At 41.6% G+C, this 23,876-nt stretch overlaps 4 protein-coding genes across 6 annotated transcripts in view; 2 read left to right on the top strand and 2 right to left on the bottom strand.

Annotated features, from left to right (window-relative positions):
* The first annotated feature begins 9,170 nt into the window (after positions 1 to 9,170).
* Positions 9,171 to 16,273, top strand: LOC132701743 (aminopeptidase N-like). Its single transcript, XM_060669898.1, has 9 exons — positions 9,171 to 9,636; positions 11,389 to 11,984; positions 12,032 to 12,187; positions 12,238 to 12,727; positions 12,777 to 13,015; positions 13,068 to 13,670; positions 13,722 to 13,961; positions 15,688 to 16,075; positions 16,124 to 16,273. The coding sequence occupies exons 1-9, from the start codon at positions 9,436 to 9,438 to the stop codon at positions 16,271 to 16,273; spliced, it is 3,063 nt and encodes a 1,020-aa protein (XP_060525881.1). The 5' UTR covers positions 9,171 to 9,435.
* A 55-nt stretch (positions 16,274 to 16,328) lies between these two features.
* LOC132701742 (tetratricopeptide repeat protein 21B-like) lies at positions 16,329 to 21,481 on the bottom strand. 2 transcript variants are annotated; one of them, XM_060669897.1, is made up of 7 exons: positions 21,384 to 21,481; positions 21,093 to 21,319; positions 18,146 to 20,791; positions 17,649 to 17,818; positions 17,494 to 17,598; positions 17,034 to 17,430; positions 16,329 to 16,978 (listed from the first exon to the last, which is right to left on the bottom strand). In XM_060669897.1, the coding sequence occupies exons 3-7, from the start codon at positions 20,652 to 20,654 to the stop codon at positions 16,329 to 16,331; spliced, it is 3,831 nt and encodes a 1,276-aa protein (XP_060525880.1). In that variant the 5' UTR covers positions 20,655 to 20,791; positions 21,093 to 21,319; positions 21,384 to 21,481. The 2 variants fall into 2 exon arrangements, with proteins under 2 accessions (XP_060525880.1, XP_060525879.1); XM_060669896.1 differs by having other exon boundaries at positions 17,034 to 17,451.
* LOC132702415 (tRNA-dihydrouridine(20a/20b) synthase [NAD(P)+]-like) lies at positions 20,654 to 22,891 on the bottom strand. The gene is made up of 3 exons (XM_060671007.1): positions 22,054 to 22,891; positions 21,093 to 21,319; positions 20,654 to 20,791 (listed from the first exon to the last, which is right to left on the bottom strand). The coding sequence occupies exons 1-3, from the start codon at positions 22,889 to 22,891 to the stop codon at positions 20,654 to 20,656; spliced, it is 1,203 nt and encodes a 400-aa protein (XP_060526990.1).
* Positions 22,892 to 23,497: 606 nt separating this feature from the next.
* Positions 23,498 to 23,876, top strand: part of LOC132702168 (synaptic vesicle glycoprotein 2B-like) — a 33,731-nt gene continuing 33,352 nt past the window's right edge. Inside the window, exon 1 of one of the 2 annotated variants that reach the window (XM_060670640.1) lies at positions 23,498 to 23,649. In XM_060670640.1, the coding sequence (XP_060526623.1) occupies positions 23,547 to 23,649 (103 nt within the window). In that variant the 5' untranslated portion in view covers positions 23,498 to 23,546. Of the gene's footprint in view, positions 23,668 to 23,876 lie in introns of both variants that reach the window. The other variant, XM_060670643.1, reaches the window with a different exon arrangement.

Consider the following 23,876-nt stretch of genomic DNA (forward strand, 5'->3'; position numbering starts at 1 on the left):
CCGGGAGTTTACGGCACGGATTTGGGAGCGATGCGATGTTTTCGGAGATATTTCCCACGCTTTGAATTGTGACATTTGTTAATTCTGTCAGTGAATGTATTCGTGTTTTGCGAAAATGTACCGAATGTTTCGACAACACCGCGTCTTTACCAAATGTAATATTTACAAACTACCTGCTACTATATATACCGAAAAATGGACATTAAACCTTAATTAATGTTGTTGTGAGAATTAAAGTTCAATAAAGGAGGGGTATTTAAATCTAATTGATGGTTAAGCAATACATTTGAATGTCTCATTCTGTTAATCTCCATGGCTTCCAATAAATTTAATTTTCTACTTTTTGTGGCTGTGTGTAATATATCAAAATTGTCATAAAAATGTGTTTTTCTGTGTTTAAGTGTGTAGCATAATTAGAATCTAGACTATTCATTTTTCAAAGAAACTTCCACAGGCTACTGTAATACTTTTTACAAAGCGTCTGGATTCCTCCTGCGTCGGTTTTTGCTGAGTCGAAATTGCTGATGTTTCGCCAATCATCCTGTTGGCTTCTTCAGAGCTTGACTGAAACTGGCTCGTATTTTACTCTGTACCTGCCTATATATTGTTTGAGGGGGGCGCTAATGAGGGTTATAAACACCGTCTCGGACCAATGATTCCCAAATTGGTGACAAGTAGAGACCTGAATCGCGGTTCAGATTCTTAGGTTGTTTATAGATTTCTCGGATTTTTCGTTGGTAGAAAAACTGATTACATGCAAGAATTTTAGTTTTATCGAATAAAATTTTTCTGCCCGGTTTCATGAGTGTGTTCAGCAAGAGCTGATGAGTTTATTTGCATTTTTTGTCCGCTCTCTCCAATGTATTCTCTGCCGCATATGCATGGAATGCTGTAAACTAATGGCGTCTCAAATGGAATTTTGTCTTTGACGGACCACAGATGTTGAGGGATTTTTGGACAAATAGTAAATCTGGTTTTGACGTTATACTTCTTTAGAACTTTTGATATAAAGAAGGACCACAGTGGCAAGTGTATGATTACTCTCGGCCTCATTGCTATTGGAAGGTTGAAGGTGCGGCCTAATATCATTAATGTGGAAATCATTAGAGAGAAGAGCAGAGGTAAGGTGTTTTAATTCTGGGTCGAGAAAAACGCAACCGTGAATTTTTTTTATTTTTAGACTGATTTTCATAATTTCATAGTCGTTTTAGTCATTGTGGTTGCTTCATAACTAATTTAAATATGTGTCAAGAACCATTCATGTTCTACAGTTTGTTTTTTGGTTAATGCCTTTAAGTGCTTGCTCGTTGTTGGCCTAATGTCATATTAATGAAGTAATTTTTCACTCTAGACGTTTTTTACTACATGGTTTAATATATTAAAAGGATCCTTCATGTTCAGCTCCTACCATCGACGAAGATCTTGCAGATCAGCAACTGGACCTTAGAGCAACGACAGGATGTTGTTTTTACTGAAGAATCGAGATTCTGCTTGCATTCTCCTATTTTACTCCTTCGATCCTAAATTATTTCATATTGCTTCAATTTATATCAATTTGGATTTGCATAACCTATTTCTATATTCTTCTAGGCATAAACCTAACATTGAACAAGTATCCCAAGTATTGTGAATTGTAATAAAAACCTTTGTTGGTGAAAAAGTCTTATTTGGTTTTTCGCCATTTATATAGGCATAGAACTGTCTTTAATTTCATTTTACAGAAACTTGTAGCTCAATTACTTGTCCTTTCGATTACAAACTATAGTTTAGTCCTCTATTACCCATGTCATAATAGTATAAATATACATTGCAAAAAAAATCAAAACAGCTGTTGCAGACATGCTATTGTTCCATATTACTATTGCATTTATCTATTATACTATATTTAATTTATCAATGTAATTATTTATAACTTCCTATTTAGTATTCCATTTAAACATTTAAGAGGTTAAGTTGAGTAGCTTTTGCTAGATTTAGCCTCTTCTCTACTGTATATTTTTATATAACAAAGGCAATTTATCATTATCGTTATTATTATTATTGTTATTACTATTATTATAGGGTGTGGGAAGGGCCGGTCAAAGAGTATTTCTTAACTGCACTTTTAATCCTAGTTTCCGTCTTGGAAGAGGACCAGTAATGGTGTGGGGAGGAATAACTCACTAACATGGCTGGTCAGTTGCTCATCGATAAATAGACGAGATATTATATTATGTCTTTCAGTATAATTGTCAATACATACATACCCCATGCAGCAAGATGTAGAGCTGGGTAAGTGAGTCAAAGAGCGTAGATGAGCTCCATTTATCCCTTCAAGATGAATGGCCAAATAGTTGTCAAGACGCTATTCAAGTTCGAAAAATAAAATCCGGGAATACTCGTTAGAAAATGATATTTATTTTGAATTCGGTTACAAAAAGAGCAACTCGAAGTCTTAAATTTCTATGCGCTTAAAAAACAGTATTCTTCTTCTCATCATTGCATGTTTAACCCCATAAAGCATTTATGGAAATGAAAGGTCAGAGCAGAAAATGTTACTGCTGCTTTAAGTCTCAGTCTTATAAATTGGATAAAAACTGTAATTAATTGAGTGTTGGAAAAAATCAGTACAGCAAATTATAAAAATTGAGGACTCTTAGATTTCTATTCAAAGACGGAATTAGATTCAGACGTTTAGAAAATAAAATCTAATTATGTATAATTTTGTTAACAGCCGCCCTGAATAGTTGGTTCGATGTCAACCATTCCCTAAGTTTTTGAGCCAAGAGGTTCTTATTCTCCGTTGAATGCTTTTTTGACCTTGATCTTTCCTTCCATAATGTTTCTGTAGTATCGCATACTCATGTCCTCTAATCACGTGGCCAAAGTATTCCAATTTTTTTCTTTTTTGAAAGTTAATTATTCCCTCCTGTTTCTGGGTTCTCTGTAGCACTTCCAGATCTTAACATCCAGAAATTTATATCTCTGCTGCAAAAAAACTTTTTGATTTTTACTACCTCTATGCGACTTTTGATTTCATGAGACTGCTCCATTGTTTCATGTAGCCATGTTCTTAAGTATTTGTATTACTCTTTCTATCGTCGTGTTGTCTATAGTAAGAATTCCGTTAACATTTACTTTCTTTGTAATAATCATGTATTTAGTTTTTTTAACGTATCGTTTAGCCTCGGCCGCAGGGTTTACTTGTAACACTCTCCTGTCGTTCATCCATAGCTTCACTAAAAATTGCCTCACTATATAAGTTAAAGAGTAGTGGAGAAAGAATACAACCCTGACGCACGCCTCGCAAAATTTCCACCTCATCTGTAAGCTGATCTTCAATTCTGACTCTTGCTGTTTGGTTCTGGTAAAGATTCGCTATGATTCTGATCAAACGCCTTTTCAAAATCAACAAAACAGGCGTTTATACTGAACAGAGCCTCTCTAGTCCCCCAACTTAGGGAATATTCTATTATCAATAATTCTTAAAAACGCCTTCAAAGTGTGATTCATAAAGGCTTCGAAGATCGGAACATTCTGTAGCATTTTATTTCTTAGGTGATGTTATAAATATAGATGAAAGCCACTGTCTTGGAATAAATCCGGTTAAGTATATGATATTAAAGAGATTTACGAGAATCATAATTGTGTCTTCATCTATAATTTCAAGAAGCTCGATCTGTATCTTGTCAGGACCTGTTCTTCCTCCTTTCGTCTGGCATGCAGAACCTCCCCGCACAGCATCTCCTGACAAGTCTCCTGAGCATGGCCAAGAATCAGTTCAGGCCGATCGTCATTGAAAAGGTCAGCTGTCGCGTGACATCCAAAATAATGTCGTCGGAACTTCTCTACATTTCATCGTTCCGGTCATCTCTTTCAGCTTCATATGCAGATTGAAGCTGTCATATTTCGCTTGTATTCTTCCACTTCCTCACTCTTCCTCCTTATACAGTCTTCTCTGCCTGATTTAATTTTTCTTTTTCTTACGCCTTTCGTCCATTAAGCATAATATTTCCTCTGTCATCAAAGTTAGTCTTGCTTTTCGTTCTGATGTCTGACCTGCTGTTAATAAAGCGTTTTGTCTGCCATGTCTGGTTTATTTTAGTGTCTTGAAAATTTATCAAACGTTTTTGTTGTTATTGACTTACAATAAATGATAATAAATAAATAAAAGTTGATAAGATTATAGGCACCGAAATAAACAAAAAAAAATATTACCAGAATCTTTGAGAGTCCGTCCCTGTTCTTTAAAACCTACCCGACCCGAGTTTCCATAATTGGGGCAAAAGCCAGCACGTTGAAGATTGTGATAGACTACAAAAATTTTTATATTTTGCAAAGTTTCACTCGATATTGCAGTGTTTTCAAAGGATTTTTTACAAGGTCCATTTTTTTGGCCTTGGAATCGCTTAAAGTATAGGCAACCCATTGCAGTTTGACCACCTACTTATAATAATGTTTCCGCTTACGATTAAGATTTCTTTAGTTTAGCTAAACGTTTAGCACGTTTAAATGCACGTTAAGATATCGGTTGTAACGGCAATTCGTCCCAAATGTAGGTTTCTACGTTTTACGCGTAAAATTGGCACTTCCAGAGCCGTCAATAAGTTCCACACGTGGAATTTATAATATTTTGCCTTAATTACCTTTGGACATTGATTCAACATTCACGTACCGTACGCAGCGATTTACGACAAATTAGGTGGTGTCATGCACAAATGCACGAGCACTCTACAGGGTGTTTCCACCGAATGGTCGTTCTTTGTAAAAGGGATTGGCTACTAATTGTTAGGACTTGCGTGTAAATTTTAAGTTGGCAGTGCTGAAGGGCATTACTCAATTAGCTAATACTGCAAAACTGATGCCATATGACGTTTTCGTAAGGAAGGGAAAGATCTTCAACATTTTGACGTAATCCTGCCAAAAAGTGTAGTCGAATTAATGATCAGCGATCGTGTTAATTGATACACGTCGAAAGGTTTTATTGGTTCGATTAAAATGACAGGTCTTATTCACTTCCCAGTCTTAACATTTTTTTTATGGCGACCTCAAAAGTTCCTGTATTGTGAGCATCGGCAGCATCTAGTAACTAAGAAAATCCAATCTGCAACCTAAACGGCAGAACATAGAAGATCGGTACCACAGACTAATAACACAGGTCTACAAAATTAAACTTTTTGACAGATGTTTTTATTTTGAAAACTGATTTTATATAATTTTGGTAGGCCATGCATTTATTTGTAAATATTAAAGGAAAAAAGATATTTCCGCAATAATTTGTTTTTTTATTCAGTAAAAAAGTGGAATCCTATAGGATCATATTCCTCCTGAGTAAAATATTGACATAACTCTTTTTCGCGATCCCGGTAAAAGCTTGATGTGGCGCCAGGAGCCAGTAAATGCTTGTGACGAAATCTAAGCGCAAACAATTCGGGCTCTCTGAAATCTAGTTCTTTTGGGGCGGTATATCTGGTCTATAAGGAACTGGTCGAACAGCAGTCAAGATTGGGATACACAATTTGTTTCTTATTTTTGTTCTGTTGAATCCTTGAACATTAGAGAAACAAAAATAACAATCATCAATGTGAAACATAACCCCAGGAACCCAGGACTTGTCTTGGTTGCCAATTGTTACACCAAAATAAGTGTGGTATACATTTTTCACAAAGGAAGTTAGGGTTTGCCTTTGCTTCACTATGACATAACTACGACAGAGACGAGGGCCAAATGTTCGTGCAAAATTGTATGTATGCTGGTCCCACTGTTAACCAAAGATACCTCAATCTCATGCAAAATCAGTTTCCGCACTGCATCAATGTTTTCTTGGACAACCACCTATGCATTGTTGTTGAATTAGTCCACATCTAAAGTTGTAAAAAATTATTGCACAAAAATGCTCCCGTTTAAGTTCCATTTTTAACCGTCACAATTTTTTTAATTTATCACAAAAAACACAAACAACGCTCTTTCGCAAAAACCTAACTGAGTAAACCTAACTTCAAAATGTCAAACTTCCCTATAAAGACGTTAGTCGCCAGATGGAAGGTCTAGTTTAAGAAAGTCCCGAAACATAAAAGACAGCCCTAATATAACAAAAGTGGATTATTCACACAATGTCTTCTAGAAATACGCAACAACGAAGACAACTGCCGCGAGACAGCACGACCACCAATACAAGTAATCTGCGCATAAACAGGTTACAAGGCTGTAATCATGCTTCTGTGCCAACTCTGTTGCTTGGCAGAGAAATCCGGTGTTGCCAAATCACATTCAATTTCATAAAAATCCATTAATTCATCATCATTCATCGATTGTGGAACAAACATATTCATGTCATAGGTATGTATGTCAATAAAATAACATTAGATAGAGCGCTATAGGAAAAGCAAAAATATGGCTCCCAAAAATATGCAAATAAACAAACAGCTTTCAAACATCAAAATCACTGTAGACTTGTGTAACTTATGTGAAGTTTTCGATGGACATTTCAGTAACAAACACATTTATTTACATATCATCAAGTATACATTATATATTAAATAAATTGATACCTGAAATAAATATTTTTTTCTATTTTTGAAGGTATACACAATTATAACAATGTACCCGCTTCACAACGTTGTATGCAAACACTAATTTGAATACAATAAAAGATGCGAGTTTCCCCCCACCCCACCACCCGCCATTCGGAGACCTCAAAATTGAATATACAAATAGAGGCGACCGATTCATCTGTTACGTTTGCCGACGGAAGCGATATAATTTCGGACGATCACTTTTGATTCAGGTTCAGTTGTTGAACGCGACAATTATCCGCAATTTTTGCGGAATGTTTTAAACGCCCCCATCGTGTACTCACGCTTCACCGATCTCGAGTAGGAAACGCTCTTCGTCGACATATTTTTGTGCTGCGTAGTCGCCGACGTCGAACAGCAAACCTCCAGGACTTTATTTTGACAATTGCTTTCTAACCAAACTCTCGTCTCCCTATTTTTAGACATCTCGATTTATCAGTTTATTTGTACATAAAAATGGCGTTGAAACGTTTTCTGAAGTCTAAGTCCAGTTTTAACATTCAATTCCTTCAATTGGTACTCCTGCATAAGTTCGACATAACCTGTCTAACGGAAACATGGCTATACAATAATGCTGTAAGCATCCAGATTTCAAGTTTGTTCGACATAATCGTACCTGACGTATTGGAGGAGGTGTTGGTATATATGCTGCAGTCAAAGTGTACATTCCAGTCAATTTACTAGCCAATGCATACATTCACTTCCCATTTTATTGGAATGAACACTTTAACTAGTAACTGCATGCATTAACTAGGTAATGCATGCAGTTACTAACCAACTGCAGTCAAGGCGTTAATTGATGAATTTCAAAATAAAATTTAGTTTAGCGAATAATTAAATTAATTATTGACTCGATGATTATTGCAATAGAGCTAGTTATAACAAAAAAATACAAAAGCACCTAACAGAGAACGAACATAATTTGAAACACAAACACATTTATTAATAAGAAAAACACTTTATTTGTTTGAACAATTCAAACTTCCACGGCATTTGGAATTGCACAATTTTTTTGCTTTAAGGCATGCACATCTATTTGTTGTGCATTTTGTTTTACATTGGCATTTAGAAAATCCCTGTCCGGTATAATCTGGCTGTGATTGGAAGTCAATTTTATCTACTTGACATCTCGAATTAAAATGAGAAAACGCCATTGGTTTAACCACCAAGCCTTTCTTTTCATTCGCCCTTTTTTTAAGGCACACTTCACATTCTGTCTCGTCCACCATGTCCAATTGATAAATGAGTTTCATATAAAACCTCAAACAATTCTTCAACAGTAGCATAATACAGCACTTTTCCATTTGCTGTTGGTGCAATTAGTTTATCCACATTACATACATACACTATATCATAATGTTTTAGTAACCAGAAGTGACGATTTTCTTTTTTCTGAGCAGATTTAGCGGATTTAACATCATTTATTAGTTTTGTATATCTTTCCGCAGTCATACGAAAGCCGTTAGCTTTTTGTGGAGTATTGTTAATATATTCCTAGAATTTAACTTTCATCGCTTCTTTGTCCATTTTATATTTATGACTAAAAAAATAATTAATAATTATTAATAACTCTGGACACATACAATTTAAACAATTCACTTACCAAGAATCTCAAACGGAAAAACAACAAACAGCAAACGGTGCAGCACGAATATAGAGGTTAGGTTTTAGGTTTCCCGGTAAATTTAACCCACTTCCCACGTCCACTAGCAAATGTGTTCATTTCGGTTAAAATGAATACTTTAACTACGGAGTTTAGCAAATGTATGCATTGGCTAGTTAATGTAGACATTTACTAAATGAATGCTTTGACTGCAACATATATATTCATAATTCAGTAACTCTCTTAGAACAGTCAAATGTTTTCAATCCTCCGCTAGGTATTGAGCATCTTTGGGTTCAACTTAAAATTCATAAGCTACTGTTACTAATTGGTACTATTTATAGAACAAATGCAATCAGTGTAAATACCTTTTGGGTTATTTTGATTATATATTGTCATACGCGGTGCCCCAATATGATTACATTATTTTAACGGGCGATCTTAATATAGATCAACTTACTCTAACTAAGAATTCTCAAACCTTGTTGGACGTAATCTATACTAACCAACCTAATATGACTGCTTCTTCTGCAATTTTGCATCATAATTTTTCTAATCATCTCGCAGTTTTTTGTCAAATCAAATTTGCAGCCTTCCGTCAATCGCCATTGCTATGTTCAATTCAATTTCTTCATAACTTCTTTGTTTGATAAACACGCTCCTTTTGTCGTTTCTAAGATCACCAAAACCTATGCACCTTGATTAACACGTACTATTCGTGAAATGATGAAATTTTTTTAGTTTTCAATTTAAACATTTAAGAGATTAAGTGAAGTAGCTTTTGCTAGACTTCGCCTCTTCTCTACTGTATATTTGTTTATATCCATATACAACAATAAACGCAATTTATTATTATTATTATTATTATAACATAAATTGCAGTAAATTGTACAACGCGAATTCGTTAAACGTCGTTCCGACGTAAAACCTACGGGATGTTTTTTTTTTGTTGCCGCCGTGTACCGTATGGAACCCATTCATCCGTCGACGTAGCTCTTCAGAGGAGACCCCAAGGGCGATCGTTCAATTAAACCCGCTATAATGTTTCAATGAGGATTGCGTAACCGCAAAAGTCACGTGGAACCGATCGCCAGGTAGAATCTTGCGGCGAGTGAGGAAGCCGAAAAGATTTATTTTATTTTTTTCGCACATAATTCTCGGGACGAAATTTCCGAAAACCAGTTCAACGCTCTTTACTGTCGTTAATTGATCATGCGAGCTTCGCCGCGGTCACCGTGAGTGTCATTTTTGAGTAAGTGTGCGACAAAAAATACCACGATGAACGGCAACAAGAACTACCCAAGTCGCGCGGACTTTTTATCGGAAGACGCGATAAACGACGGCCTCAAGTATAGCAGGAACGGGGGTTGTTTCGTCACGACGAAAAAGGCTATAGCCTTCGTGGTGCTGGCCCTGCTCTCGCTGGCCGTCGTCATAGTGCTGATGTACTACTACGGACCTAACACTAAGCTGAGAATGGTAAGCTGATGGTCGAAACGTCGTCTCCTATTTTCGTGGATCGGAAAAATGCTTTCAATAATTATTATTAAGAAATACAATAAAAAACGTTACTGATTTGTTGAAAAATATTCAAAAAATAATTTAAATAAAAAATCAATTACATCCCCCTTATTTTAGACTTATTACAGACTTAACGGAGTCAGAAAAGAAACATACAAAATTGTTCAACTTAGTTCGTATAAACCAAACATGAAAATATTACTGGAAACATTTTAAAATATAAAGCATTTCTGAAATTTCATTTTCTTCATTTATTTTTATTTGTTTTTTTGAAATATGTATTAAATTTTTTTACTCAAAACAAAAACAAAAGAGAGTTAAGAATAATGTCATTCATTGTTCATGGTAATTAGCAAAAAAAAAACAGATATTAATACTTAAAATATAATTAAAATAATACTGCAAAACCAAAGAAATTCGAGAAAACATAAAGGACTAGTATTAATTAAAAAAGGAGTATCCATAAGCACATGATTACATGAATAATACTCATTAATTTAAAAATTACTGTTTGTCTCAATTTTTTTTTACTTACTTGTTAAAGCTTTGTTTAAAGTTTTAATCAATTGTTGTTTAAAGTTATATTTAATTAAAAAGATACCAATATATAGATAAACTTGTACGAACCTAAACTAATTTAATAATAAACATTAACAAATTGAAGTGACGTATAAAATTGAAGTTTGTAAATCGATTTTTAAGTTTTATATAAAAAAAAATTATTAAAAAAAAAACATGCCAGGAGAGTGATTAAAAAATATTTTATTAAATTTTTGGTAATCCTTTATTTTTACAATTTTGCTAACCATAAAAACCAGTGGAAAGTTGTACTATAAAATTTGGCATTATATCTACATAATTACAGAACAAAAATCAACAAATTTAATAATTTACAAAATTTAATTGAAACGAACCAAATAAAGAAAATTTTTTTATTTATTAACGGGGAATATGAAGCAAAACTTATTAAGAATCATTAGGGATAATAAGTAAAAATTTATAGCAATGAACAAAATAAAACAAAAATTATGATAAGCAACAAGTAGATCATTTAGAATGATAAAGAAGAACAAATAAATTGAAGGCTACATAATATCAATTAAGAAAGAGAGAGAGAGAGAGAGAGAGAGAGAGAGAGAGAGAGAGAGAGAGAGAGAGAACAAAGAAATTCAAGACTACATGGTATCAATATTATATTTACAATTTGTCCCCGAATTAGGTGAGTTTTTTGAATGTACGAATAATATCATTAGAATACCTAAAAAAGTTTTGTTTAAAACAAAAGCATAAATGGATAAACCGTTATGAAACCTAACTGAAAAAAAAAACATTAATTTCCAACATTAAAACTGAACTGACGTATAAAATTTAAATTTGTCCCTCCATTTTTAAATTCTAGCAACGAGCCGACCACGAACTTTCAAAAATTAATTTCTCGAGTCGTCTCATAAAATTTGATTCATAGCTCGGAACTTAAAACAAAATAAAATAAATCTCGAGCCCATCCACTTAAAAACGCGCCAAAACCGACATCGACGCTCGAGATGGAGTAAATATGCAAATTGATAATTAGATCCTATTAATTTATTTATTCGCATTGACCCACAAATACAACGCGGACCTTCGCGCCGCATTTCGCGCACGTTTAACGAAATTTCGACCGCGTACAGGGCGTACTAAATAATCGACCCAATTCTTACGCGTGTGCAGCTTCAGCGCGAAGCGGCCAACGACATCGAACAACTTCTCAATGAAACGCTCAACGAAAAAGTCCCTGAGGAAGAGCTCAGGCTACCCAAGCACGTCCACCCCATCCGCTACCGCTTAAAAATTCACCCCGTGCTAGACGAAGACTCGAAAAACAACTTCTCGTTCACCGGGCAAGTGACTATCCTCGTCAACTGCACCACGTCCACGGACAAGATCGTCCTGCATGTTGACGACCTCAAAATTACCGATACGGACGTGAAGGTGAGCGCGGTGAAGTTGAGGAGCCTCCACAATGTCACCAGGAGAGAGGCGATCACATCCGCAGAAGACGACGTCATCCAGACCGACGCCACAACTACGGAACTGCCCCTCACCACGGAATCTTCCACCGAGGTGGTTACCGAAGAAGACCTAGTGCCGTTGGGTATCGAGGAGATCCTTCGGGACACGCAGAACTTCAAAATCACCATCGTCCTTCGGGACAAGCTGTACGCAGGAGAAGTTTACAAGGTCCACGCCAAGTTCTCCGGCGAGATCCTCAACAACTTGGTCGGGCTCTACAGAACGAGCTACGTCGACACCGCCGGTAACGTCAGGTGGGTATTCCCGGGCCCTGCTATCTCGTCTCAACTCCTCGTTGCAGATGGCTCGCCACCACTCACTTTGAGTCGGTCTACGCTCGCAGCGTATTCCCTTGTTTCGACGAGCCCTCCTTCAAGGCCTCCTTCGAGATCAGCGTCGCGAGACGCTCCACTATGACTGCCCTCTCCAACATGCCGCTAAAGGATACCGAACCGATGTAAACCTTGACCTCCCGTCACGACCTCTTCCTCATCTAGCTCGTTGCAGGAACGAAACCGGCTGGGTATGGGACCACTTTGAAGCATCGCCTCCTATGTCCACTTACCTGGTGGCCTTCACCGTGAGCGATTTCGAGAGTTTGTCGGCCAATACGACAGCCGGACCTGTGCTCAAGGTGTGGGCTCCGAGAGACGACCTGCCCAAAGCTCGATACGCCCTTGAATCTGCTCAGGAGATCTTACCCTTCCTGGAGAATTACTTCGGTATCAAATACCCCCTTCCAAAGCTCGACATGCTCGCCATACCCAGTTTTGGCAAAGAAGCCATGGAGAACTGGGGTCTGATATCGTTTAGGAAGTCCACGTTCTTGTTCGACCCCTCGTCGCGTAGCATGAAGACCAAGAGTTTGATTTTCGCCAAGATCGCCCACGAGTTGGCCCACCAATGGTTCGGTAATTTGCTGACCATGGAGTGGTGGTCCGATTTGTGGCTAAATGAAGGCTTCGGCACCTTCATGGCGGAAGTAGTGCTCAACAGCGTACGTATAGTATTTGATCTACGCATTCGCACTATACCGCTACTTCCAGCTCAGACCGCGGTGGCACGTGTACAGCACACTTCAGCTGCGCGATGCCTACAAGACGCTGTATTTCGACAGCCTCAAATCTACTCACAGCATTGAGTCCGATATAACAACCACGGCTCAGATCGAGCAGATCTTCGACACAATAGTGTACCAAAAAGGCAGCAGCGTACTCAAAATGCTTAACCACACCCTTACTAAGGAAGTTTTTAAGCAGGGTCTCCACAACTACTTGAAGAAGTTGTGAGTAACTTCGCCCACGCTTATAGTCGTCTCTAACTCAATTTTACTCCAGCTCGTACAAGTCTACCAACCAGGACGACCTGTGGGTGCTGTTCAACAGCAGAGCGCACAACCAGAGCATCATCCCCGAGAACGTCACCGTCAAAGCGTTAATGAACTCTTGGACGTCGCAGAGCGGGTACCCCATCGTGACGGCCACCAGGGACTACGCCACAAAGACAGTTAAAATTAACCAGACCAAGATGACGGAAGACATTAACTCCACCTCCGACGCTCTCTGGTTCGTTCCGATCACCTACGCAACCAGAAACGACAACGTGGTCAGAAGCATCTGGCTGGAGAACGTCAGGGAGACGGAGCTCAGCCTTCCCGACTCCGACAACGACACGTGGCTCCTTTTCAATATCGACGAGACGGGCTTCTTTAGGGTTAATTACGATATTCATAACTGGAAGCTGCTCATCTACCAGCTGCGCAGGAACCCCAACAAGATCCCGGTTTCTAACAGGGGTCACCTCATCGACGACGCTTTTCAACTGGCCAACGCTGGAGTCATCAACTATACGGTAGCGTTCGAATTGGTCAAGTACTTGACTATTGCGGAGGCCAACTACATCCCCTGGTACAGCGCATTGAGAAACATGGAGGAACTGAGGTAAACGGATGGCCGTTCGGACGTGTCGAGGTAAAATTCTGCTCGTTCTAGAGTGATTATCAGCAACTACGAGTACCTCGGCCTCTACGACAACTTCATCTTGAAGTTGATCAGGCCCATGTTCGACGAGCTCGGTACCAGGGAGCGAACCTTTGACACCCAAAACGAAAAGCTGCTCAGATTATTGATCGTGACGTCTGCCTGCAGACTGAGGCACTCGACGTGCACCCGTTGGGCCCGTGGCCACTTCTACGAGTGGATGAACATGTCTGATCCCGACCAAGACAATCCGTGAGTAATTTTCGACTCCGCACTCACTCGATCAGACGTCCCAGATAGCACACAACATCCCCAGTCAATGTCCCATTTAAGTCGCACTTCCCGGGACATGTGGAGCATATTCTTAGGATATACGGTAGCATATATACTAAGGATATACTGTAAAATACATCCCAGGGATATCCTCTGATTAGATAGCTAGGGTTTATTGTACACGATATACCATATAGATGTACGATATGCGATATAGATTTCTTGAGGATATCCCCTTGCGCCATAATGGGAACATTAGAATAGAAATAACTGAGAAGGAAAATACTTAGTTTTTTAGATTTGTGGTGTTTTAGGTTTGTGTAGTCTCGTCTTTTCAGCCTTGTTTTTGTTCGCGGTATAATAGTCTAAGAGCCAGTGGGCGGCTACCTGCCTGTATTTGACCAGACCTGGGTTTTTGTATATTGAGGCCCCTATAGGGGGCCTCAATGTACCAACTATACTATACTATACTATACTATACTACTATAATATACTATACTACTATACTATACTATACTACTATACTATACTATACTATACTATAATATACTATATACTATACTATATTATACACGATGTGGGGACCCACTAAGCCCAAAGCGGTGGACCCAGGTGCTGCGCAGGTGAGACAGTTATTGATTTTTGGCGAATTTTAAATATATTTGACCACGGCTGCCGTTTTGAAATCTTAAAATATATTGTTATCATTAGCGAAAAATAATAATGGCAGACCATTAGCATGCGGTTAACATTATGGCAGACAGTTTTGAAAATGCTCAAAAAATTAAAATTCTGAAAGTATTTGACCAGATCTGCCATTGATATATATTAGTCGTTATAGTCTTAAAAACATATTAATAACGGCAGACGTTTTTATTGAGGACACTCCTCAGAAGATAACAAAATCTTTACTATTACCCGGTCAGATGTATATGTATTACGATCGCTGTCTTGTCTCAAAATGGCAGCGGCTGCTTGCAAGCGTCAAATCAAGCCTTTATGTAAAAGGGGGATGTAGGGATTTTTTAAATCTGTTTTTTAAACATATAAGATACCAGTCTCGTCCTTTTTATTTTTGTTTCATAATGTACAGATATATATGAAACCTGTCTTTCTCAAAACTACAATATTTTCAGATACGAATAAGAAGGAAAACACATCACAAAGAATGTGACGATTCAATAGCTGCTTGGCTGAAAAGAGCTGCTGTCATCAAAGAATGACAGAAAACTTGTCAAATATTAGTTATTCTTTTAGAGTTAAGTTCAAGATATAGTATCTTGCTCTATATTTAAGATAGCTTAGGTCAGGTTGTTCTATATTTTTGCCATATTATGTACCTACAGTTTTATCATATCTACAATAGAAAAAAATATATATACACAATTTTGTTGTCGTACTGCTACTGGACATTACTTTTCCAGTATTTCTCATAGACTGTTGGAAATAACCTAATAACTAAGTAAGGCCCACTGGCATATCTATATAAGAAGGTATATACTAACGACGTCTCAACTAGTATAACTGGATATCCTCATTATCCTTACAAACATCGTACGGACATACGTATCTGATATACTGTGGACGTTCCAATTAGTAACATCGTATATCCTTGAGACGTCTTAAGGATCTCCCTTAAGCGAAACAGTATAACCCTAGGATATACGCTATGTCCCGTCAGATGTCCCGAGGTGTTTTGTTTTAGGATCAACGTCGACTACAGGTTTACCGTGCAGTGTTCCGCCATCAAGTCGGGCGGTCCGGCCGAATGGGACTTCTTGTGGAACCGCACGCTTTCGAGGTCGATGTCCCCCAACGACCTCCAGACTGCGTACTTAAGTCTAGGATGCACATACGACCCGTGGCTAATCAATAGGTACCTGGAGTACTCCCTCGTCGGCAACATGACGCTCGAGAGCGTCCAATACGTGTGGAAGTCCATCAGCCACCCGGTAGGGGTGAGGACCGGATTTCAATTCCTCCGGCTCAACTGGGACAGGATCTACGACACCTACGAGGACGTTTATCCGGTGTTTAGCGCCATCTTCCACGACTTCGTGTCGCAGTTGTCCACCGAGATCGACCTCGAGGACGTGAGTACGAAACATAAGTAAAAGCCGGTCAGGAAAAGCGTTTTGCAGTTGACGACGTTCTACAAGTTGCATCAGAACGACTTGAAGTCGGTATCGACCGTTCTGCAGACGTCGGTCGACCAGATGAAGGTGCGGATCAATTGGAAGCAAAAGCACCTGGACTCGGTCGTTAATTGGTTGAAAAGAAACAAGTACTAAGATCCAAACGTCAAAATTAACTTTAAATATATTTATTGTCACCACCCGGCACAAATTAAACCCGCAAATTGTTCATGCACTTGTCGAGGATGTCCTTTTTGATGTTGGGATAATCGGGGCTGACCTTGAGCACCTCGTAAACGGCGTCGATCGCGTCCGGATACCTTTTGCCCTTCATCAGGCAATAGGCCAACTTGTAGCCGACCCCCGGGTTCGAACCGCCTCCCGTCTTCCACGCCCTCTGGTAATTGGTCGCCGCCTCCTTGAAGCCGTGCTCCTTCTCCGCGATGAACCCTAGGTACTCGTAAGCCTTGGTGCACGCCTTGTTGTGGTCGACGACCTTGGTCACCAGATCATGCGCAGCCTCCAACTTGCCCGACTGGATGTAGTGGTCGGCGAGGAGAAGCCAGCACCGTTCCAGGTACTCCGCGTCTTCGAAGGTCCACGTCGTCTTCACCACCCGCTTCAGCTGGTTCCGCGCCCTCTGCCCTTGTTTCAGCAACGTGTAGGCGGTGGACATTCCCAATATGGCGCCGACGTTCTCCTTGGCGTGTGACGCAATGGCCACGAAATCCTCTAGGGCGCGTTCGATGTTGAACTTTTCCTTTGTCGCCAGGAGGCGGAAGTTTGCCAACACGCGGCACTGCAGTAGATGCTCCGCATTCGATTCCGATCTTTGCTTCAGTTCTTTTATGAGTCTGTCCGCTGGAACGAGTCGCGTGTAAGGTTGATCGCAAACCTGGGCGTCGTCTACAACTACCAGTTTTTAGCGCCAACGTCCTCGAGTCTCTGTACTCGATGTCGTCGCTGTCCATGAACTGCTCGGCCAGGGTTTCGTCGTCCGGATTCAGACATATCTCGATCATGTTGACGAGGGCGCGTCTCCCAAAGTCCCCGTCCTGTCTGACCTGGTTAAAGTCTTTGAGGGCGGCGTTCAGGTTACCAGAGTGCCACTCGAAGTATGCCCTGCAGTAAATCAATCCCGGCTCCTTCGACGGAACAGCGCAGCGTTTCTCGGCGGCGTCTAGGTGTTCTTCGCCGTCAGCGATGGTGCCCAGTCGCCGGGAGATTTCCAAGAGACGGACCAAAGCCTCCCAATTCGTCGGCTGTTTGCCGATCAGCTGCGTGAAGTGAAACAGCGCCATGTCGAAGTCGACCTTAAAGAATTTGGAGTGAACCTAAACCCGCGCGATGTCTCCTGCCCAACGAGAAGTTTTTACCTTGCGGAACGCGATATCCGCCATCATGACGGAAGCGGCCTCGTTGTCCGCGTCGATCCTGAGGACGCTCGCGCACGTCTGCTGGCACAGTTCCAAGTAGTTCATCTGAAACGGGGCGTGGTAAGCGGGAGTGGGTGCAAAGGCGGCGTTCGTACCTGCATGTATTGCCTGGCGAGGGCGACGAGAATCGAGATGTTGTTGGGGGAGACGGTCAGGCTTTCTTTGTAGTAGTTGACCGCCTGTTCGTGGTTCTTTAGGGATATAGCGGTGTCCGCTAGCTTCAGAGCGATATCCACCAGGAGGGCAATTTCGGCATCGGGGACGGCTACAAACAGGCGGACCAGGCAATTTAAAAAGGAAACACAAACAGATTTGTTAAAGTTTTGTTTTTATCCAACCATCATCAACAGATGAGACGCATAAACCGTCTATTTATGTCACATTTTCTGGAAAATAATGCAAAATTTACTCTTATTAAGATTACTTCCATACCACTTAAATATTTTTCCAATATGTTAAAACGTTGAATAGTTGAATATAATAAATTCGTTGATTTTCTGACATTCTATATTTTTGTAATATACGTGTTTTAATAAATAAATGATTTGATTCGCAATTGTTACAGTTCCTCCCCCTTCAGACCCTTACTCACCGTTCCGTTCGATGGCCAATCGTTTCTTGACGCGCGTCTGGTTCTCCATGGCCTCCTTCAGGGTCTTCTCCGCGTAAAACAAATTGCCCGACTTCTCCTGCATCCGCGCTAGCGCGTACAACACTTTCGACTTGTACCGCAGGTATCCCAACTCCTCGAGGTCGGCGTCCATCTTTTCCGCCTCCAACTCGTCGAGCAGCAGCAGCTCGCCTTTCTCGTACTCCTTTAGGTTGTAATACAACTCGGCCAGCTGCAACTTCAGTTCCCTATCGCCGGTACCCTTGATGGCCTTCTTGTAGTACTCCACGGCCCTCGCGAAATAGTGCGCGTCGACCAGCGCCCCGCCCATCTTACCGGCCAAGGTGGCGTCATTCGGGTTCTCTTTTAGCGCCATCTCGTAGTTTAACAACGCATCGTCCGGTTCAAGGATTGTCATGTAGGCGTCGCCCAACATCAAGTACGACTCCGCGCTGGGGTCCTCGTCCACCAGGTCACGATACACCTGCACGAAAGCGTATTTGTCTCTTCTATACTTCAATAGTATGTCCGCCATTTTGATCTTCGCCTCTCTGCGGCCCATGTCATTGAGCAAGTCCAACGCGCCCTGGATATCCTTTCGCGCCACCAGGTTGTCGGCGCTTAGAAGGAGGATCGACGCCTCCTCGGCGGTTCCTTTCAAATCTTCCGTCGCTTTTTCCAAGACCTGGTTCGCTTGCTCCTGCTGCCCGATGACGTTGAGCGTATCTATCAGCTCGACGTAGATGGACGCCTTCTCCACCAGGGCGACGTCTCCCTCGACCAAGTTCAACGCCGTCGTCAGAGCTTTGATGCAGTCCGCGTAGTTTCCCGCATATTTATCAATCAACGCCGTGACATAGTGATACACGGGGCTCTCGCGTACTCCAAAATCGCGGCTCACGCACGCCTCGAGCGTTTGGGAGGCGCGATCGAATTCGCCACGTTTCGCTTGTATCTGGGCCATCAGGAGTATTCCGTCACCGGGCAAAACGTCGAATTTTCCCTCGAGGACGCTTAGCGCCGCGCCGTCGTCTCCTCGAAAATGATGAACCCTGGCCAAAGTGCTGCGAGCCTCCACCAAGCCGGGACACGCTTTGACGACGACGTCCAGCGCCTCCAGCACAGCGCAGGCTTTGTCCTGTTTTTCGCCCGGAACGAGCTTCAGGTACTCCTTGGCTACGTCGAGCACCAAATCCGGATCGAGGTTTAGAAGATAGGTGTCCGAGTAGTAAAACGCTTCCAGGGTTTGGACTTTGAGAGCGGACGCGCGCTCCAGGTGTACGACGGCATTCTCCGGGTTCGTTCTGGCGCGGAGAAGCAGAAGCCGCGGCGACTCCTCTGCCTCTTTAAACCCTTGCAGGTAATGCACTTGCTGTCGGAGCTGTTCACTGAGGCCGTTTTCGCGCCACTCGCAAAAGGCCAACCCCAGCAGCGCTTCGAAGCAGCTCTCGTCTATCCTTGTCGCCGATTTGAACAGTCTGGACGCCTCCTTCGGCCGATCGAGCGCCATCTTCTGACGACCCAGTTCCACGACGACGTCGGCGTCGTCGGAGTGCCGCCGAACGACGTCCTCGAGAGCTTTGGTTGTCTCGTGGAGCACGGCCTCGTCTCCGCAGCATAGTTTTGCCACAACGGCGGCTGTCTCCAGTACCAAACGATGGTTGCTCGGCTCCCACCTCTCAAGCAGTTCAAAATGCTTCCGCACCAGGTCTTTGCGCAAAGGCGACGCCCCGCACAGAGCGATCAAAGCCTCGTGCAAACTCGCGTAGACGACGTCGCCGTCGGCGACGTTCACTTTTGCGCATATGTGCAAGCATTGATCCCAATCGCGCCGCGCGAAGTGAATTTTGATTTTTTGAAGAAGAAGTAGATGGGTGTCCCGGCGTACCAATGCGCGATTGACGACGTCGAGCGCCCCCTGGGTGTCGCCCGCGCGAAGAAGACACTCACTGTAACCGACGACGGATGTCACGTGGTTGCCGTCCAGCTGAAGCGCGTTGTGGAAGACGGTTTTCGCGTTGTCGCCGGCCGTCTTCAGAGTTAGCAGCAACCAGCCCTTGAGCGCGAGGTATTCGGCCCCGCCCTTCGACGCCAGCGCCCTCTCCACATAGTCGAGCGCCTTATCCGGTTTGCCGAGGACGAGGAGAACGAACGCAGAATGGAAATAGTCGTCCGCGTCGGCAGTTTTGCGAAGCTCCTTCATCTGCGTGTCCAGTTTGGAGTAGAGCTCCTGGTTGGGCACGCCCAGGGTCTGGTGCCCGTAGACGAGGGCGATCGTGGACGCCAGCTTCACGCCGTTCTCTTCGCGGACCGCTTCCAAGTCGTGCACGCCCTCTTCGAGGCGGTTCGTGAGGAAGAGGCCGAGAGCGTGGTACAAGCGAAACGATACGTCGGTCGAGTGACGCGCCATGGCTTCTTTGCACACGTTCAGCATGAGATTGTAAAATTTGTGTCGGAAGTGGTAGAGTATTATCGATTTTTCGTCGCTCATTATGGGGCCGCGCGAGTCTCGAAATCTTCGATTATGAGACCCGAGTATTTGACCCGGTTTTTAACGAAATACTCCTGCAGAAACTCGCAGGTGAGCTTAATTTTGCGGCCGTTGCCCGCGAGATGGTCGAATATTCTCTGCAAGTAAGCAAATGTTTGGTTTTATTTGGGGCAAACGCGCGGAAACGCTTGGAACTTAACGCGTAATCTGTTCTGTGGTCCGTCAATAAAATTGAACAAATGAACGGACACTAAACTTTTTGTGATCTGTGCACCCAACGGGATACGTGAAAAGAAGAACAAGTGATCTGTGCAAACGACAATTGATTTGAACATTTACTAATCAATAATTCAGACATAAATTTAGACGCGTTTTTTAAAATGTAGCCGCTAAGTTATATTATACTACGTCCGTTTTATTTTAGTGTTTTAGCCGAACCTCTGCAAAAATGTGTCCCAGCCCCCGTCCCCGTAGTTCCTCTGGAATAGTTGTGTGAACAAGGTCGTACGTGTTTTCGTCGACCTTTTCGAATGAAATCGTCGCAAACACGTTACTGTTTATTTCAATTGCCAGCTGCTTGGACGTTTCTTGCACCGGGTTGTTTTTTAGGTTATGCTTGGCATTGTTCAAGAAGCCCCGGAACAGACGCATAATATGTGCGGGTGCTGGAAGCAGTCGGGTGCAAATAAAACTACGCACGTACCGCGAAACTAGTTTGTTTTTACTAACCGTTTTGTAAATAGAGACTGCGACGTACGCTGCTATATATAAGCTATCTTTATGTGTGTCGCACTTTGTGCTTTTATTTGTCGCGTAGCGACAGGTCTGGTGTCGCCATCTATAGCTCGGCACTAATGCAAGAAATTTTTAAAGGATTTAAACCAAAATGTTATTGTTTGTGTGTGTCACCGATACTAGATGTCGGCTGAAAAAAAGTATATTTATTTTACACAAGCAATAATAGATGTCGCCTTTGGAATCAATATATTACGCCAAATTTACATGTTATTTGCCTATATGTATTAGCCATTTTCTATAAAAATAGCGGACCAGTCGCATTCATTTGAAATTTTGTCTGTAAAATACTTTCCATTGTAATTGATATTGTGGTAAAATCCATTAATATGGGCGTCGTTAACAGGGGGCAATAAATCCCTGTAAACAACGTCCCTACTTGCGTAGTCGGAATCTAACAAAACAGATTTTAAAAAATCCTCCCTATTAAAAAGTCTCGATTTGATACTGAACGAACTTTCTAGGAAACTTTGCACGTCCGCAAATGATTTCAAATTGTTAAAAATTCGTTTTTGCTTCCGGTTCAACACTTTTTCCAACATAAACACTAGATGGTGATGAAAACACTGAAAAGTTAGGTTAAAAGGTCGCTCGGAAATTATACCGCCACTTAATTGTTCACTGCCACACAGTTTTTCATACTCTTGCACACCCAAAGTACTATTATAACAAATATCCAACCAATCTTGCACACACCGCATAGGAGTTACGTTGGTCCCTGAGAACAGCGTGGGATTTGCTAAAATTCCGTTAGCCACCATTACTCCGGCAACTTTCGCGCATTCTTGCAACTCAATACAATTTTCCAAACTCCCAACACCTCCATTACCAATAACAGGTATTTCAACACTTTCCACAACCGCCCGGAGCCCATGTTTATCTATCGGACCCACACTACACTCGGGAGTCCGCGCGTGAACCGATAAGAAACTCGCCCCGCATCTCTCCAACTGCCGACAAATTTCTACAGACTTTTTGAGATCTTTAAGCAACCTCATTTTTACGCTCACACTAAAAGGTTTGCAAATTTGGTTTCTACATTCCCTGATGAGTGCGTAAATACTCTGAGGATTCCTCAGCATTTGGCAACCGAGCTCCTGCTCTCGCGCCCATCCCTGAGGGCACCCGCAGTTTAGATCCACCCCATCGCAATAGGGTGAAATTAGGTAACTCGCTCCAACAAAATCATGTATGGTGTTGGCCGCAAACTGCGCCACTAAAGGCGTGTCGAGCAGGTTCGTCGTAAATTCGTTGCTCCGCGCTTTGGCACTTTTGCAAAATGAATCGGCTAGTATCATCGGCGTAAAAACGAGATCGCAATCGTACTTTTTTACGAGGTTCCTAAACTGAAGTTTGCTGTAGCGTACCATGGGGGCGCACACTTTTACCAGCTTATTTGGCTCGAATAAGGTTTTGATGTCGGTCTGCTGCCGTTTACCCATTTTCCAAATTAATGTAAAAGTTATTGGGGTACAAACTAGAAATGCATTGAGGTTATGATGCATAGATAAACTTTTCTCCCTCTACCGGCTTTATAATGTCCAGGTTCTATTGTCTGTGTTTTTCGCCTAATTATTTTATGCTCTGTGGTTATATGAATTAATTTAAAGCACCGCAAATGAATAAGTATTTAGTAACATATTAGAGATCAGGAGCAAATACTATGTTGTGAACCGGTATAAAAATTTGTGCGATTTTAATGGTTCAAACGGCGTAGAGTTGACGTCATAGAACATGTGGAACTGATTATTTTCTTTTCAAAAAGCATAAATGAAAAAGAAAGCGGAACAATTTAAAGGAGAAATTTTTAAACCCTTGTGGCTTTTTCCAGTATATTGGCAAATTTGGAACGGTGTCAAGTCGAATATCTTAAAAAGTACGTAGACTGGTCGACGGCGAATCTGCCAAATTGTATTTTTAACTTCCCGATTCAGTATTTCCCATGCCGGGCAATTGATTCCCGCACGAAATTTTTCACACATACGCTTCTCTATCATTAATTAATTAAGGCGAGTCGATACCAATCGTACCCGCGGTCCGAGATATCGCAGTCTGCGCATTATTGCTTCAACTTAATCGTCTGCGAGTGATTTAGTGATGCTCAAGTCCGACGAAAATACGAGAAACGTGAAGCACGCCGTCGCATGGGCCGGATCTGACATCGTCATCAGGATCTGTTCGGCGTACGACAAACACGATGGTCAGTGAAATGTCGCATGTAAGCATTTGAGATTTTTGTTTTCGCTCGCTTTTATGGTCCGTGACTGCGGTGACGCGTGGGTGTTACACGCACCATAGTTTACTTGTCCATACTTACTAACACCTAATTTTCGAATGGAAATGGCGACTAAATTCGTGTAAAGCTTTCGCCGGGCTGATATATCAATTGAACGCGATCGGATATAACCAGTTTGCGTTGGGAGTAAT

The sequence above is a fragment of the Cylas formicarius genome, unplaced genomic scaffold (genome assembly GCF_029955315.1).
Source record: "Cylas formicarius isolate icCylForm1 unplaced genomic scaffold, icCylForm1.1 PGA_scaffold_5__7_contigs__length_24384050, whole genome shotgun sequence".
NCBI lineage: Eukaryota > Metazoa > Arthropoda > Insecta > Coleoptera > Brentidae > Cylas > Cylas formicarius.

Excerpts from the sequence above, each read along its gene's own strand:
- LOC132702415 (XM_060671007.1), bottom strand. The coding sequence starts at position 22,891 with ATGGGTAAACGGCAGCAGACCGACATCAAAACCTTATTCGAGCCAAAT. Across the intron at positions 21,320-22,053 it reads CAGTGAACAATTAAGTGGCG|CACCCGCACATATTATGCGT; the intron begins GTATAATTTCCG and ends GACTGCTTCCAG. Across the intron at positions 20,792-21,092 it reads TGGGACACATTTTTGCAGAG|AGAATATTCGACCATCTCGC; the intron begins GTTCGGCTAAAA and ends GCTTACTTGCAG.
- LOC132701742 (XM_060669896.1), bottom strand. The coding sequence starts at position 20,654 with ATGAGCGACGAAAAATCGATAATACTCTACCACTTCCGACACAAATTT. Across the intron at positions 17,819-18,145 it reads ATTGGCCATCGAACGGAACG|CCGTCCCCGATGCCGAAATT; the intron begins GTGAGTAAGGGT and ends GCCTGTTTGTAG. Across the intron at positions 16,979-17,033 it reads GACGTTGGCGCTAAAAACTG|CGGACAGACTCATAAAAGAA; the intron begins GTAGTTGTAGAC and ends GACTCGTTCCAG.
- LOC132701743 (XM_060669898.1), top strand. The coding sequence starts at position 9,436 with ATGAACGGCAACAAGAACTACCCAAGTCGCGCGGACTTTTTATCGGAA. Across the intron at positions 9,637-11,388 it reads CTAACACTAAGCTGAGAATG|CTTCAGCGCGAAGCGGCCAA; the intron begins GTAAGCTGATGG and ends ACGCGTGTGCAG. Across the intron at positions 13,962-15,687 it reads GATCCCGACCAAGACAATCC|GATCAACGTCGACTACAGGT; the intron begins GTGAGTAATTTT and ends GTTTTGTTTTAG.